We start from the raw sequence: 16,124 nt of genomic DNA, 5'->3' as shown, positions 1-16,124 counted from the left end.
GAGACAAAGCACTGCATGCGTTCTCTTACTGTAGGCGGTAGATGAGGACTGTTGACAGAAGTACAGCAATTGAGGCAGGATATCCAGGAAGCCCCCCAGACAGGAGTGGTGGACTAAAACCAATCTGGATTGGAACATAAAGTTTGTGAACAGCTGAGGCTTTGTTGTTACGAATTAGGTTCAAGTAAGACGTAGAGTTGGAAAATACTGGTTATGTTTTGTTTTTAGATAATTGGGTTCTTAGAGTCCTACCCTGAAATATAATTTACTTTTCCCCCATAATTAATCTCTAAAATATTTTTTCCCTAAAGTAAGGAAAACATATCTCAACCATACCTTAATTAAAAAAAAAAAAAAGAAAGAAAGTTAAAAAGTAAGGAAAACAAACTTTTTGGAAGCACAATGAAAGTTGGAGATTTGTATTTTTTCATAGTTCTCTTTAACTAAAGAGCTAAAACATTTTGAGGGGTAGAGTGGTGTTATGACTAAGAGCCTGGGTGCTGGAGTTAGAGTGCTTGGGTTCAGAGCCCCAGTCCCCCTTTGTTAGTAGTGTGCCTTTAGGTACTTAACATACCTGTGCCTCAGTTTCTTCATCTGTGCCCTGGAGATAATAGTACTTACAGGAGTGTTGTGAGGGTCAAATGAGTTAGTATACTTTTGGTGTTTAGGATCATGTCTGGCATCATGGTAAACAATAAATATTAGTTAGTATTCTTGTTATTACCTTAAGTTGTATTATTCAGCTCTTCGTTTTTCCTGTCCTCCCCCCCTGCCCTTTAATCCATTTCAGTGCTTATTCTGCTGACTTTTGGCACACCCCATACAAGCTTTGATAGAGAGGAGGTGCAACTAGTTATTTAAAACGAGAATTTTAATTATTCCTAGATTTTATTTTTACATGTTGTTTTCTTTTACTTTTAACCACAGTGTATTAGATTGACTACATTTTATCTGCTCCTCGTTTGTCTTTTATATTGTAAATGGGGTTTTGAATATGCAATAGTGGGAGATTCCCTAACCATTTCAGTTTAGGGAGAGGTGTTAATTTGCGACCTTGCTGAGTTTGTGCATTCTTTCCCTTTACTCAGGATGTTTGATGTAGGTGGCCAAAGATCAGAACGAAAAAAGTGGATTCACTGTTTTGAGGGAGTGACAGCAATTATCTTCTGTGTGGCCCTCAGTGATTATGACCTTGTTCTGGCTGAGGATGAGGAGATGGTATGTTGGATCTTCTGGTAAAAAGCCTGGTTCATGTAGCCGGGGGAAGATTTTGTGTATCCATTTGTGTATCCATTTGCTCATTGAACCAAATCTTGATTCCTTATTTTTTCCCCCTGTGAGTTAGATTTTAAAAATATTGATCCGTGCCCTACTAATTCTTAAGAGATAGGACAACGTATTGACTATATATGTGGGCAGGGTTAGATTCTCTTGTTAGCCAGTCTTCGTCCCAGCTCTCAGCCTCTAAGAATTAGGAAAATGAGGACTGACTTAGCTTTTGTGGTATCTGTCTAGCTTATTTCCATCCGTGCCATTCAGTGCTTCTAAAACTTGTTGGTCTGTTGTTTTTTTGTTTTTTTTTTTTTCATTAATAGTTCATTCACTTCTACTTTTTGCTATTGACACCCTTTTTTTCCCCCCTCAGAACCGAATGCATGAAAGCATGAAACTGTTTGACAGCATTTGTAACAACAAATGGTTTACAGACACTTCAATCATTCTCTTCCTCAACAAGAAAGACCTTTTTGAGGAAAAAATAAAGAGGAGTCCATTAACTATCTGTTATCCAGAATACACGGGTAAGGGATCATGAACGACTTTGTTGGAGGTATACAGCCTAGATGAACACTTTAGTGACATTCCTACCCCTTGCTTTTATTTTGAACAATGCATGTATATCGTTATGGAGAGTGTTCACTGGTAGTGGTATTAACGTTAAGCATGTGATTAAGGCCCCTTAAGTCTAAAGTGCTATTCCATACATAATTGAGTTTACTGTGTTTATTTTGTATTTCTGTCCTCCTCATTTTTTGAGGAAAAGAGAGAAAGATAAAGATCAAAATCTGGTCTATGTATGTTCAAAAAAGTGCAAGGATAAGATGCAGTCATTGCACTTAAGACACAAGTTGTAGAGAGAGGGACACAAAGAATTTCATTATAGTAGGAAATGTTCACTAGCAGAAGAAGGGGTTACTGCTTGTGGGTTCAGTGTCCTCTTTTTTGTAGAGGAAATGACACTCGTAGTGAGATAATGAGAGGACGAATTAGAAACCACCAGGCAAACAGGATTAAAAGCATTTAGGAAAAGGAATAGCATATATGAAAATACAGAGGTAAAAAAAAATGACATGAGGGGTGCATGGGTGGCTCAGTTAATTGAGTGTCCGACTCTTGATTTCAGCTCAGTTCTTGATCTCAGGGTCATGAGTTTAGGCCCCTCATTGTTTTTAAAAATGAAATTGTTAAAAAAAATTACATGATATGTTTTGGAACCTAGAAGGAATTTGGTATTATCAGAGCTTAATGTGGTAGGAAGGAGTCGTTGGTGTGATGGGCGGGGATGCTCATGGAGAGCCTTGTATCTGATGCTGAGATAGTGGGGAGCTATTGAAGGATTTTGATTGGGGTACATGAGGTAGTGGAAACTGTGCTTTAGAAAGATGTGCAATAAATGGCAGTAAAGATAGATAGTAAGGGAGTTGAATTAGTAAGGAGTCTCTTAGGATGCAAATAAAAACTTTTTGGCAGGGGTGTGAAGATACTGGGATATATCCTAGAAGGTAAGGGCAAGAATGCAGACATATCTTAAGATACAGGTGGGGGTCTTAATCCCAGGACCCTGGGATCGAGCCCCACGTCGGGCTCCCTGCTTCTCCCTCTCCTGCTCCCCCTGCTTCTGTTCCCTCTCTCGCTGTCTCTGTCAAATAAATAAATAAAATCTTTAAAAGAAATGAGTTTAGAACTAGGAAATAGAAAGCTGTCAAGGACCCTAGAAGCACTTCTTTCTCCTCTTTTTTCTCCCTCTCTCTGTGCATCTTCTTTATTCTTCTCTCTCTGCTTAACAGCTTTCTATGCTATTCAGTTTATGTGATGCAAGATGGCCCTGCCACAGTATCTCTCCTGCATTTAAAAGTCCAGGGTAGGGGCGCCTGGTTGGCTTAGTCAGTAGTCATGTAGAGCATGTGACTCTTGATCTCTTTGTTGTTAAGTTTGAGCCCCACATTGGGTATAGAGGTTACTTAGAAGTAAAATCTTAAAAAGAAATAAAATAAAGACCAGACTATGCTGAAACTGGTTGCCCCCAGGTTTAAATTCCTAGGAGAGAGATTCTGGCCAAGGTTAAGGCCAGCAAAAATCCTTAGCCCAGTCAGTCAAAGTCTGGGACACAAACATGAATGCCAGTGTTGCACCAGTATAACCAGTATAATGCCAGTATAACCTTTATGTCAGAGTTGGGTATTTTCAGGGAAGGAGAACTCTTGTTAGCTGAGCAGATGCTGTAAAGCTTTCTGTAATAAAGTGAAAGAGTATAGCTAGGGTAAGGAAGTGGGAAGAGTACTACTACCAGAGTTCTGCTTTGATTGGCTGCTGGTGCTGTGATCTGAATTGATATTTAGAAATGTTGATTTCGAAGCATCTTTGGACCATTCAGGTGGAGGTATCTAATAGGCAGATATATACGTGGCCTTGGCGCTTGGTGGGATGTTGAGGGTTACATGTGTTCATCTGAGATATTGTATAAATACAAAATGGAAATGGATGAGATGACGACGACTGATGTTGCAGAATGAGAGAGAAATAGCAGACTCTGTTGGCAGGAGAGAAAGAAAGGTTTATGCTGGATGCAAAGAGAAAAACCGAGAGAGCCAGAATATCAAAAACTAAGAAATTTAGAAGTGAGGGGTTGTCAGCAATGTTGTGTGCAGACAAATAAAGTAAGATACACATTGGAAAATGGCCTCTGGAATTAGCAGTCAAGGAGATCATGAGTGTTACTGAGAGCGGTTGTCAGTGAGCGTAGAGCCAGGGCTGTGAGTTACTGAGTGGGAAGTAGAAAAATGAGCCCAATGTAGCCTGCTCTTAAGCAACTTGGATTACAGAGGAAGGAAAGATTGAAGAATGTTCATCGGCTTAGTGGTAAGTTTTTATAGTAAAAGAGAAGTTGTAAAAAGTGGATATAATTGGTGGAGCAAGATTTGTAAGCAGATGGAATTCCATACAATGGAATATCACTCAGCTATAAAAAGGAACAAAGTCCTGATGCATGTTCCTGCTTGTATGAACCTCGTAAATGTATGTGAGGTGAAAGAAGCCAAACACAAAAGGTCACATTTGTGTGATTACTTTTATATGATATACCATAGAGACAGAAAGCAGGTTGGTTGGTGGTTACCAGGAGGGGGGGTGGTTAGTGTAAGGTTTTATAGGCGAGATAAACATGACATCAGGCGAGGTAGGCACAAGGCAAGATTTATTAAAGGCACTCTCCGGCAAAGTTTCAGGGCCCGGGAGAAGGGGAGCCAGGAAAGTTGCACCGGGAGGAGGAGGTGGGCACCCTCGGGTGAGGTTCCTCAACTCTGAAAGGGGAGTGAGGGAAGTCGCACTGGGAGGGAGGTGGCGGGGAGGGGGGGGGTCTTTTATCGGGCCAAGGCAGGGCATGGGCTCACATTCATATATGGTAGGGTATTTGGTGATCGGAGGGTATAGGGTGGGGGGGTCCTGATACTTCTGTGCCCCCCCCCCACATAGGTATCGGGTTACCTATGGAGACGTGACCTGGGCATACATCCTTTTGGCAGGAGAGTCAAGGGTTAAGGAAAGGCAGTGGGGATTGGCGCGGGGTGGGGGGGTGCCCTCTGGAAGACTGCGGACCGGCTGTCATTTCTGTTGTTCCTCCTGCATTCCCTGAGCCTGGAGCCTGCCATACCCAACATTAGAATGAGGGGAATGAGGAATGATTACTTAATAGTAATGGGGTGTTTTTCTAGTTGATGAAAAAGTTTTGAAACTAGAGAAAGGTGCTGGTTGCATAACATTGTGAATATACTAAATGCCACTGTATTGTACACATTAAAATGTCTTACTGTATGTTACAGAAATTTCACTTCAGCTTAAATGAATCTTGGTAGAGGAGTTAAATTTTGAAACTGCCAGGAAGACCACTCTAAGACCATAGGTACAAATATGTGGGGATATAGGTGACTTATAAGTGAGGTGGTAGGCTCAAGAGTTGAGATGTAGTTTAAGCCCCCTGGCCTTTGTTTTCTCAGGGACGTTGGAAATGTGGCCAGGATTGGGAGGGAGGTGAGAGTTAGGTGAGTTCATAGAAAGTAGCCAGGTTTTAAAGTGGAGAGAAATCTTAAGTAAAAGGATTGACAATGTTCTAACTGGGAATCTTCCGCATAGCAAAGAGCCCTCAATGTCATATCCTTTTTTGGGGACGAGTTTGGGGGGAACACCTTCTAAGCCTGCCTTCCATTGACTTCATTCCCACAGTCCTCATTGCCCAAGTATCAGTTATCTCTTCCTACCAGACACAATTCTCTTTCCAGAGCTCTCCTTGAATTTACAGAAGTTCTCAGATCTCAAAAAACTTATTTCAGGCACCTACCAAGCTATCTTTCTTTATTATTCTAAGTATTCTGTTTAAATAACATTCCTTCCTTTCTTTCTTAAACTTTTCTTTGTTTAGTTTTTTGTTTTTTTTTTAACCACTTAGCACTTGGTATTTGTTGTCATGCTTAGTGTCACTTCACAGATGTTATTTGTTGAAAACAGCCTCTGGTTCACAGGAATAAAGTCTTGTGTGTTTAATTTGTCAAGGTTTCCTGGTTCTGTAGTCAATTTCTAGGGCTATTCTCAAGGTTCACAGGTAGATGAGATGGTGTAGGAAGCTTGTGGTTAAGAGTGTTAATTACAAATGTTGAAAGTAAGGTTTACTTTTGAGACCCCACACCTTTTAAAAAATGATAGCTTCATTCAGATATAATTTATATGTCACAAAAACACATTTTATTTATTTTTAAAGTGTATAATTCAGGCCCCTTTCCCTTTTACATGTACTAGTTTACTACCTTTCATCATATTGCCATAAGACTCAGAAGCTAAGCCCTTTAAAATTGATATGCTTTTGAAAAGAAGCATTTTAACTCTTTTGAATTGTTTTATTTCAAGATCATTCCAAGGAGCATGGGCTCTCTGACCTTTTAAACAGTTGTGTTCTAGCAATTCATCTTCCTGCTTTTCTAGTTTCCTTTTATGCATTCTAGGTTTTTTAGCTGAACTATCTAAATGCAAGGGGAAAAAGAAAAAATTTTGTTTCCCTAGATCTTTTTGTGTGATGATTTTGTTTTACTTGGTGTCTGCTCTCAAGAAAAATCTAGTGATTAGAGAAAAACCTAGTGATTACAGAAGTAAATCTGTCTTATATTCCTTTGGGTCATAATCCCTCTCTTTGTATAAGTAAGTGGTGATGGCCTGACATAGTTACATTCAGGCAGCTGTAATGATTTGAACTGAGAATATTGGGTGTCTGATTCAGGTTCTAATACATACGAAGAAGCAGCTGCTTATATTCAGTGCCAGTTTGAAGATCTGAACAGAAGAAAAGATACCAAGGAGATCTATACCCACTTCACCTGTGCCACAGACACCAAGAATGTGCAGTTTGTTTTTGATGCTGTTACAGATGTCATCATTAAAAACAACTTAAAGGAATGTGGACTTTACTGAAGAGAGGTGGATGTTAATAAAAGGTAAAACTTCAGACATTTTAGTTCTAGTGCTATAATGATGTCTCTTGACTGTGTAAACTTTTCTAATTAAGGATGTTCTTCTTTTCTAGTTATTACAGTGTGGAGTGTTGAGACCAGACTTCTTTTGCTGTCTCATTGGGCAGCTACAAGCATGAACGGGACCAGGGAATGGCAGCAGCATGCAGAATCTTAGCACTCTTTAGCACAATCTTCTGTATTAGGGAACTCTTAATTGACACGAGATGCTAAAGTCAGACATGGAATTGGAACAGCTGTAAAGTATGATTTGATCATCAAGACATCACTTGGATTTCATAATCTCAAATGTTTAGGGCTGATGTGAAGTTGAGGTGCTGCATTCCAGAACTTTAATATGTAGCTTATTCTTTTTTTCCTTCTTAACAGACCACCAGTAGTTCATTTTTAAAGGTTTGGTTTTTTTTTCATCGAGAGAATAACGTGACTAAATTTTATTTGTTTGCAAAAGAATCTTTATTAAAATATAATCTTAACTATGCACATGATGTGGCCAGATCATCTTAAAAATTTTCCTCTTAGTAGGAACTCTTTGTTTTTAACTTTTGGTATGGTCAGAGCATAATATTTCCATAATTACTTAATTCTTTACGGTTATTGGGGCTATGATTGTAGCTTTTTTGGATGAAATTTACATTACTCTCCTGTTCAAAGTACCATTATGGTTTCTAAATGGTAATTACATTGGAGAGTTCTGTAATAAGATTCTAGCTCTCTAACTTTTGTTTAAGCTTATGGTTTAAGGTTAACCTGATTTATGCTGATTACCAAATTATTAGGTAAATGCTGATGTAGTATGTAAAGTTAGCTTCTTGGATACAGACACAGCCAGGTCAGCTGTTGATTAGAAATGCGAATTGCTAAATTCCAAAAAGAAACAGTGACTTTGCTGCTACAGATCTACTAAATTGACCAGTTTGGTTCTTGCTTGTTTGTCTCAGTCATAGGGAGTTCTGTAAAAAAAGATGCCCCTTGTTTTCCATCTTCCATGGCTTTTTCTGTTGGGAAACATCTAAAGTGTATTAACAATGCATGCTTTTACTTTGTAAATGTGGTGCCAAATCCGTGTTTGCCATTGTTTTTATTGTAGCAATGTTAATTGTAGTAATCCTTAGTACCTTCTTTTGCCGAAACTATTGCATTTTGGGACTTTTTCCACAACGTTGTGTGTACAGATTTTAATCTGTTATAGTTGGCAGCAGTATTAAAATGGTGAGTAAAGAGTCCAGGTTTGTTCCTGTTTGTAACTAGTCCTTTCTGGAAATATTTTCTTCTGTTTCTTTTTGTTCCCACTGAATGTGCTTTGGCCTTTGTCTGAGAATGGGTTTAGGTAGAGGGTTCTCTGAAGGGCTAGTCTTTTGGTGTAATGGTATTGTTGAAGCTTGGTCTGACTGAGGGTCTTATGTCCTATCTGTGTAAGTGACATGCAGTCATAATCCATTTTCCAGGTTTACATTTTGGTTTTGTGGAGAGCTTTACTCACCTCAGCCTGCAGGTCCTTTTGTATAATGTACAGCAAATGTCCTTAAATACTGAGTGGGCCTTTGGGGGAAGGCAGATAAAGAGAATGCATTTTGAGCATTCCAAATCAGCAGTTTGAGCAGTGCCTTTTGGGGTCCAGTCTTTTTGGATTGGATTCTGTGTCATCTTTTGATGTAATCTTTTACTAGTTTAAAACAAAACAGAAAGATTGGTGATCATCAAAGCTGGTTCAGAAAAGCAAGTGACAGCAGTTCAGTGCCTTTATTGGAATTTTTTTCTTACTCTTTTTGGAAAAGTATAACTATGCAGATGGTATAACTGGTTTTATTATCTAAACAGTTTTTTTTTAAGGGTTGGGAAAACTGGATCTAAAAGAAAACGATCAGCTTCAGTTGGTGATGATTAACTTATGCCCACATAAGTTGATAGTCCTTGTGCATTTTGAATATATCTTTTCCTCACTGTATTCTGTGATATAGGATCATCTGGAAATGAGAATTGGTGGAATATCGTTTTAACTGTAGTCTTTCTACAGTCAGAGCTAATGGGATGATATTGTTGATAATCCAAAATAACAATAATCTAAGTAAGTTAATTATACTTTGAAATGCACTTTGTATTTTCATTCGAATATGTCTGTCTGATATGTTCATTTTTTAGCTTTTCTGTTCATGAAAAATGGTAGTTTTCCACTTTTCTGCTTTTATACCATTTACCTTTGTTCTATATTTACATGAAGATCACCTCCTACCCTACCATTCCATGTAACTTATTTAAATGCACATTCCTTGAGGACACGGGCACACAGTTCAAGTCAGTGGTTTTCAAATATGCCTTAAGTCAGAATCATCAGGATCCATCTCAGTGATTAACTCTTGGCTGGTGGGCTAGTGATCTATAATTTTTAAAAGGTGATTCTGATCATTGCCTTTGCAAATCACTGTTGTTATTTTGAAATAAAGATCTTTTCTAATAGCAGAGCCAGAGTGCGGGGGTGAAACATCATGTGTACTAGCCTGGAGAAAAAGGATTGATACTTGTAATCAAAGAAACTAAAAGTTGCCTCGTATCTTTTCTGTGGAGAATGCTGGAGGTTTGTGATGGACCGCATTTCAGTATTCATGTGGCCAGGCTTTGGACCATCTAAGAAACCAGCACATACAAGAAAATTAAATTTTAATGAATAAAGAACAGTAAATAGACTCTAGTAGGAAGGACTGCAAGCAATAGCTTTATTTTGTTGACAGTCACATCTTCACCTGATTAAAACCTTGGGCTATAAAAAAAAAATGCCATTCATTAGGCTCTGTGTAAAGAGGAAGTATTCTCCTTAATGGCCAGTCTTCCCCAACCATATAAATTCAGACTTGGAACAGATTGCACCTCCTGGCATGAACATTCCAAGAACTTTTGGGGCACCTGAGTGGCTCAGTCGGTTAAGTGTCTGCCTTTTGCTCAGGTCATGGTCCTAGGGTTCTGGGATCCAGCCTTGAGCCCCGCATTGCATCAGGCACCCTGCATCTATCCGGCTCCCTGGCCAGTGAGAAGCCTGCTTCTCCCTCTCCCACTCCCCCTGCTTGTGTTCCCTCTCTCTCTCTCTCTCTCAAATAAATAAATAAAATCTTAAAAAAAATTTTTTTTTTCAAGAACTTTTACAGTTATTCAAAGTGGATCTTGGGATGACATTTCATCTTGATAGTTTGAATTCTAAATCTCTAGTTCAGTGTATTGTTTATGATTATTTCCAGTGATGGATTGTTATTTTTTTTTACCAGGTGCTGCATTCTAAGAATAGATGGACCAAATTTTTAAAAAACTATCTTCTTGCCTTGTTTCTTACTCTCTTATGTGTTGTTTGTGTTTTATTACATGCACATTATTTAGAGCATTTAAAAATAACTGCTGGTTCTTCTAATTCATTTGCCCACCTTATAGTCTTATATCCTGGCCACTGTTCTCCTATTCATAGCTGTGACTTTCTTTGGAAATTCCTTGCCAAGCCTGACTAGTTACTTCATGTATGTATGCATTTGTTTAGCCTGGTTCTGGAACAACCTGTTGAAGAGCTGGTCGCTGTATTAGCAGTTACATATAAGGTAAAGTTAGTCTTTCCCTCCAATTAAAAACCTCCCTTTGGTTGATCTTTTTCCCCTTCCAGATGTTGAAAAAACCACAGTCCTCTACTCATTTAAACATACCTAAAAGAGCACTGATTTTCTTCTTACTATTTGTGAATTCCTTCATATCTTACACTGACTTTAAGAACAAAGTTATTTCAGTTTCCCGGTACTGCCAGGTCATTTTTGTGTTCTTCAGGCTTCATAGTACAAGTAGAGCTCTGACCTGGACCAGCCACAGCTCTCCACATAGCTTTATGGCTGTCTAAGCACAAGAGCGCACCAGGCTGCTTTGAGGCCTGAAATTAAAAGTTGGTCTTGCTTCAACCCGCAGGAAGTGAAAGATTTAGGTGAGGCACCAGGAAACAAACTTCTGGATGGTCAGGATCTTTGTTTTTTATCTTTGTTTCGTTTTTAACTACTCCCCTCCCCCCCCTCCCCGCCAGCATTTTCTCATAACTTGTATGAATTACTTCTGCTAGGAGAGCATACTCTAGAACAAGTCAGGACAGGCTAGTTTTTTCCTGATACTATGTCAGGCTTACATACCTGGCTTGACTCAAGTCTTCTTAGGAATTAAAGCTAATCCAGAAGGTTATAATAGTAGATATCTGAAGTACAAAATTTACATATACAGATTCCCTGGCTAAACTCTACTAAATTAAGATGTTGGAGACAGGTCCTGAGAACATGTATTTTTAAATAAACTCCTGTGTGGTTCTGATAGAGCTAACTGGGGCCAACATTTGCCAATAACTGAATAGGACCTTATGTTAAAGATCAACACAAATGGGGTCCCTGGGTGGCTCAGTCAGTTAAGCATCTGACTCTTGGTTTCAGCTCAGGTTATGGTCTCAGGGTTGAGACATCAAGCCCTGCTCAGACTCTGCTTGAGATTCTCCCTCCTTTCTGCCCCTCTAAAATGAATAAATACATTTTTTTTTAAAGATCAACATAAATAGTAGACATATAACTTAAAAGTCAACTAGTAAACAACTGAGGTTATTTTTTATTTGCCAGTAAGTAAGAAGCAGCTTTTGTACCTTTTGTACATGACTTGCAGTGCTTGTCACCAAAAAAGTTAGTGAGAGAACTGTTTAGTCAAAGAATATTCCTACACTTTTGTTACAGAGTATTTAGTTTTTATACAAAATTAAGACAAAACAAGAGACTTGGAGTTTCCAAACATTTGTTTCATTTGTGTTACTGCATTTATTCAGTGAAAATTGAAAGAAACATCAAAGATAAAATCCCATGATAGAGGTCTAGCTATATATATGTAATAACATGAATATTCATTTACAGTTGGTAGATAAAGAGCAAAGCTTAGCTCTAGATTATAGACTGGGAAATCTTTTTGAGACAAGGCTGGGGAAGGAGTAGGGAAGGGGAATGATTAAGGAGTCAAATAGAAAAGTCTTTGTATGCTTGCTGCTAATGTTGCCCTGAAATCTAATGGGAATCTATAAGGTAGCAGAAATAATTCAGTATTAGTAAATATGCTGCTGGGATACACAGATGTAAGACCTTTGACAGGTGGAATACTCTGTAAAATGTGGTTTATCTCTCACCTATCCTCTACTAACCCCCCACCCCATATTCCTTTCGGTTATCCAAACATTTTTACCTAGAGGCTTGTTTAAATTAAGTAAGGTTCCCAGCAGACATAATTCAAATCACAAGAAATTAACTGTTTTTTTAACTTTCCATTTTTGCTTATGGAGGATAAAGGTCCTGAGACCTCTCGGATCTTACAGAGAGAGCTGTTTGTCACACCCGGCTCTGGTCTTTTCTCTGCTTCAACCAGCTATGAAATCTTTGTCTTAAATCCTCATTTGTTACCTAAAGATAGACTAAATTATTCCTTCCAGCCATGATGTACTGTGGGTGTGATCCAGTTGAAATAATATATTTAAAAGTGCTTTGTAAATATTCTCAATGACACTCAAGATGTACTGTACTGCAAAACAAGTAATCTTTTAAGGCGATACCAGCAGATGTATTCATTGTAGCCGGTTTTCTTCTCAGCGTCACTTTTCCCATATTTGTTTTGAATGCCTGAAATGAAGTTCAACTATAAATGGCTCTAAAATTTGTCAAGCCGGGTGAAAAGAAAGGTCTTCATTTCGTTTTGTGTTTAAATCCAGTTCTTCATTTCTGTTCATACTAGTGCTTGCTTTTCATGGCCAGAAAGGCAGAAACGTACCCTTCTGCTGTCTGCACTGTCTGTTGGACCTCACAGAAATGTCTTCATGCTTTTACCTAGCAGGAATACCAGAGGCTGGGGCCCTGGGCCAACACTGAAGTCCTCCTGGAATCTGTGCTCCGGGGGCTGTGCCGGGTAGAGAGGGCAGTGGGAGGTAAGAGCTCTTCACCCTTCACCACCTTCTCCACCCAGCATGGCCGGCACACTTTGGTCTACGGCACATCTCCAATTGTAGAGCGGGTTTTGAATGCTGTTATTTCTTCTCCAGGGGATGGGACTACCCTGATTTGGACTGTTTGGGGTACATGGAAGTGAATTTTTTAATCAGAGTAGGAATTGTTACAAGTAAATGTGTCTTTTATATTGCTTTTAAGACTGGATTTTTGTGCTGCTTTTACCTATAGAACATAAATGCACATTGCCAATTATATTGTATTTTTCCCACTATTTTTTTATTGTGGTAAATCATACATATCATAAACTGTGCCATCTTAATCATTTTTAAGTACATAGTTCAGTGGTCTGAAGTACATTCACTATGTGGCACAGCCATCGCCACCATCCATCTCTAGAACTTTTTTCACCGTCTCAGACTGCAGCTCTGTACCCATTAAACACCTAACTCCCCATACTCCCTCTTCCCAGCGCTGGTAACCATCACTCTACTTTGTCTTTATAAATTTGACTACTATGATACTTCTTGTAAGTGGAATCATACATATGTCCTTTTGAGTTAATCATACTGTATTTTTGTAGAAAAAGAAAAGCAACTGTCATCAGATTCACAAGAAGTGGAACCTAATTCACATTTGGTTTACTGACATCAGTGTCCAGCGCACTGCAAGGGAACTGCATTCAGATCTCTGCCCTCTAAGGATATCAACAGATAATTAATTACACCTTCAACAAATAAAGCTATTTATATTCTTGTTTTATGGTAAATTCACATTCAGATTTGAGGCTGATTTGTATTCAGTTTGGAGATGATACTGTTAAATAGCTATGATTTAGGATGGCGTGATTTAAAAATAACCAAGAATTTGGTTGGGAGTGGGAGGAGCTTAGGGAAATAAGAAAATTGACTTTGATGTTATAGTATATGGTGGGCTTTCAGTGCATGGTGCATATAGAGAACACTGGCTTGGGATTCAGAAGACCTGTTTTGGAGTTCTAGTTCTACTTCCCAGCAGTTTGATCTTCATGAAGACATTCCACATCTCTGGGCCTCAGTTTCTTACCCATAAATTGCTAGTGAATAGTCCAGTGCCTGGACTATTTTAAAATTCCTCCTAGTTTGCTCATTTTAAGAATAAAGATCACAGTTCGGGAAAGTAGGGTTTAACTGGTTCTGACCTACCTTGTTACAAAAAAGAATTTCTGAGGATGCATAAGATTCAGCATTGTAGTGTAAATTTAAAATGAAGCAAAAACAAAAAATAAAGATAGCGGACTGAGTAGAATACCAGAAGATGAGGCCCACTGGCTCTGTTTTCATGCTGGGACTAGAGGGTTGGTACTGCATGAACATCCATAACCACGTAGACGGGTGGGCACTTACAGTTTGGCCTATAACCAAGTCCTGCCTGGAGTCAGAGATCAAGGAAAGATAATGAAAGAGGCAAACAGTCTGGTACAATTTGTGGCGAGGTTGGGCTACCCTAATTGTAGATGGAATAAGCTAGATACATTAGATTTGGGGCCTGAATAGACAAGATCTTAGCCATAGTGAGGATTATTAACCTGGGGCTTCCGGGCTTGGAAGATAGAACTGTATTCCTACCATGTTGGTTTCCCTTTTCATACTCCGAATTTGCATTTTTAAATACTCTGAGAAGAGGGCCATAGGTTTCATTGGATTGTTAGAGGGATCCATGATACAAAACAAGAATCATAACCCCTTATATTGAGTTAAAACAAACAGGTTAGTATAGTTGAAATATACTGTTTGGAATGTAGTCCCCGAACAGCTCTTGGATGCATGAAGACTTGCCCAGGTTTTTTCTTTGGTGAAGTTTTTTAACCAGCAATAGTCACTTTCCCTTATTTCTCTGGTAATTCTCTCAAGTTGATTTCTTTTCATGGAATCAGAAAGACTATTAAATGAATCCAATTTTAACAGCCCCAAATTTATTCTTCAGTGTATTTCAAGCTCATATGGCTCTCTAGTATCAATATTGCTAGTAGCAGCTTAAGTGTGAATATGTGTTTCTGGCAAGGAGCAGTTTCATTTTAATTGACACTTTCTTTTATATACTAAATCTTGGATGCCAAGAGCTTTCCTCACTAGTAGTTGTAAATGCTAAATCTGTACTTGACTTCACCACCTCCTGTCAAGATAAATGCAAGCTTCGTTTCCCCTCAGAGAGGTTCAAAGAAATAATTTACTTGTTGTTCTGTATTGGGAGATGTTGTTTTCAGCCAGGCATCACATGGATTCAGCTGCAGAGATTTTCAGTGCCTAAAGCAAGATCTGCTGCTTTTTTTGGGTTCTGAAACAATAGCAGTTGAAGTGGGAATTTTGGCTTTGCTTACTTTAAATTCTGTGATTGAGGGGCACCTGTCTGGCCTACTCAGAAGAGCATGCAGCTTTTCTTCTCAGGGTCGTGAGTTCAAGCCCCACGTTCAGTATAGAGATTGCTTAAATAAATACACTTACCAAAAAATTCTGTGACTAATAAGTGGTAGCAATAAAATCATTAATACTCTAAGTGGGAGTGTGCTGAAGTCTTCCAAGTTTATTCAGAAAGTGTCTTGTATACCGGAGGGGCACCTGGTGGCTCAGTTGGTTAAGCGTCTGACTCGATCTCAGCTCAAGTCTCAGTCTCAGGGTCATGAGTTCAAGCCCCACATTGGGCTCCACGCTGGGCATGGAGCCTACTTTAAAAAAAAAGTGTCTTGTATACCTGAGACAATTACAGAGATAATGGCAGTTTTGAGGGGGGGTGTTGCGGAGGGATAATCTGCTTAATAAAGATGGTTAATTTTGGACATGTGCCTTAGAAACTCCTATCTCCAATCCAGTGATTCAGATCTCTGAGCTAAGCTACATAGAGTCTGTTTGTAAAAAATGGTATGTTTATTGAGGTCTTGTTTTTAATTGTTTTCTTTTGCAGAATGTAGGGAAGGTTTGCTGCTTTCCTTGGGATAGTTCATCTAAAAACTTGGCCTTGAATTTCTTAAGTGACTGCTTTTCTTTCTGTGATTTCTTTCTGTGATTCTAACAACACAGCTTTTATGCTCTTTACATTCAGTTTATGTTTGTGATCATTAGAATAACCCTGTGAACTGGTGGAGAAGTTATCTTTATTTTATAGATGAGTGACTCAGGGCTCAGAGAAATGAAATATTTATACCTTGTAGTAAAAGAACCAGTTCTGGCACCTGGGTCTCCTGACTCCGGCGTTGTGCTCTTTAAACTGCACTAGCTATCCCAATTTGAAAGGAACGTACGGGACATAGTTGCGATCACGTATAAGTCCATCTCTAAAGGAGAATGGATTCACTCTTCATGCCGTGGTATATTGATCT

At 38.9% G+C, this 16,124-nt stretch overlaps 1 protein-coding gene across 1 annotated transcript in view; it reads left to right on the top strand.

Annotated features, from left to right (window-relative positions):
• The window catches only part of GNAI3 (G protein subunit alpha i3), a 37,843-nt gene extending 29,826 nt beyond the window's left edge, over positions 1 to 8,017 (top strand). Inside the window, exons 6-9 of the mRNA XM_080802976.1 lie at positions 1,089 to 1,218; positions 1,646 to 1,799; positions 6,542 to 6,755; positions 6,845 to 8,017. Coding sequence (XP_080659102.1) covers positions 1,089 to 1,218; positions 1,646 to 1,799; positions 6,542 to 6,732 — 475 coding nt within the window. The 3' untranslated portion in view covers positions 6,733 to 6,755; positions 6,845 to 8,017. The remainder of the gene's footprint in view (positions 1 to 1,088; positions 1,219 to 1,645; positions 1,800 to 6,541; positions 6,756 to 6,844) is intronic.
• The last annotated feature ends 8,107 nt before the right edge of the window (positions 8,018 to 16,124 follow it).

Source organism: Martes martes, assembly GCF_963455335.1.
Source record: "Martes martes genome assembly, chromosome: 4".
Lineage (NCBI taxonomy): Eukaryota > Metazoa > Chordata > Mammalia > Carnivora > Mustelidae > Martes > Martes martes.
Note: the sequence above shows the minus strand (reverse complement) of the source record. Positions and strands in the feature narration are given on the sequence as shown.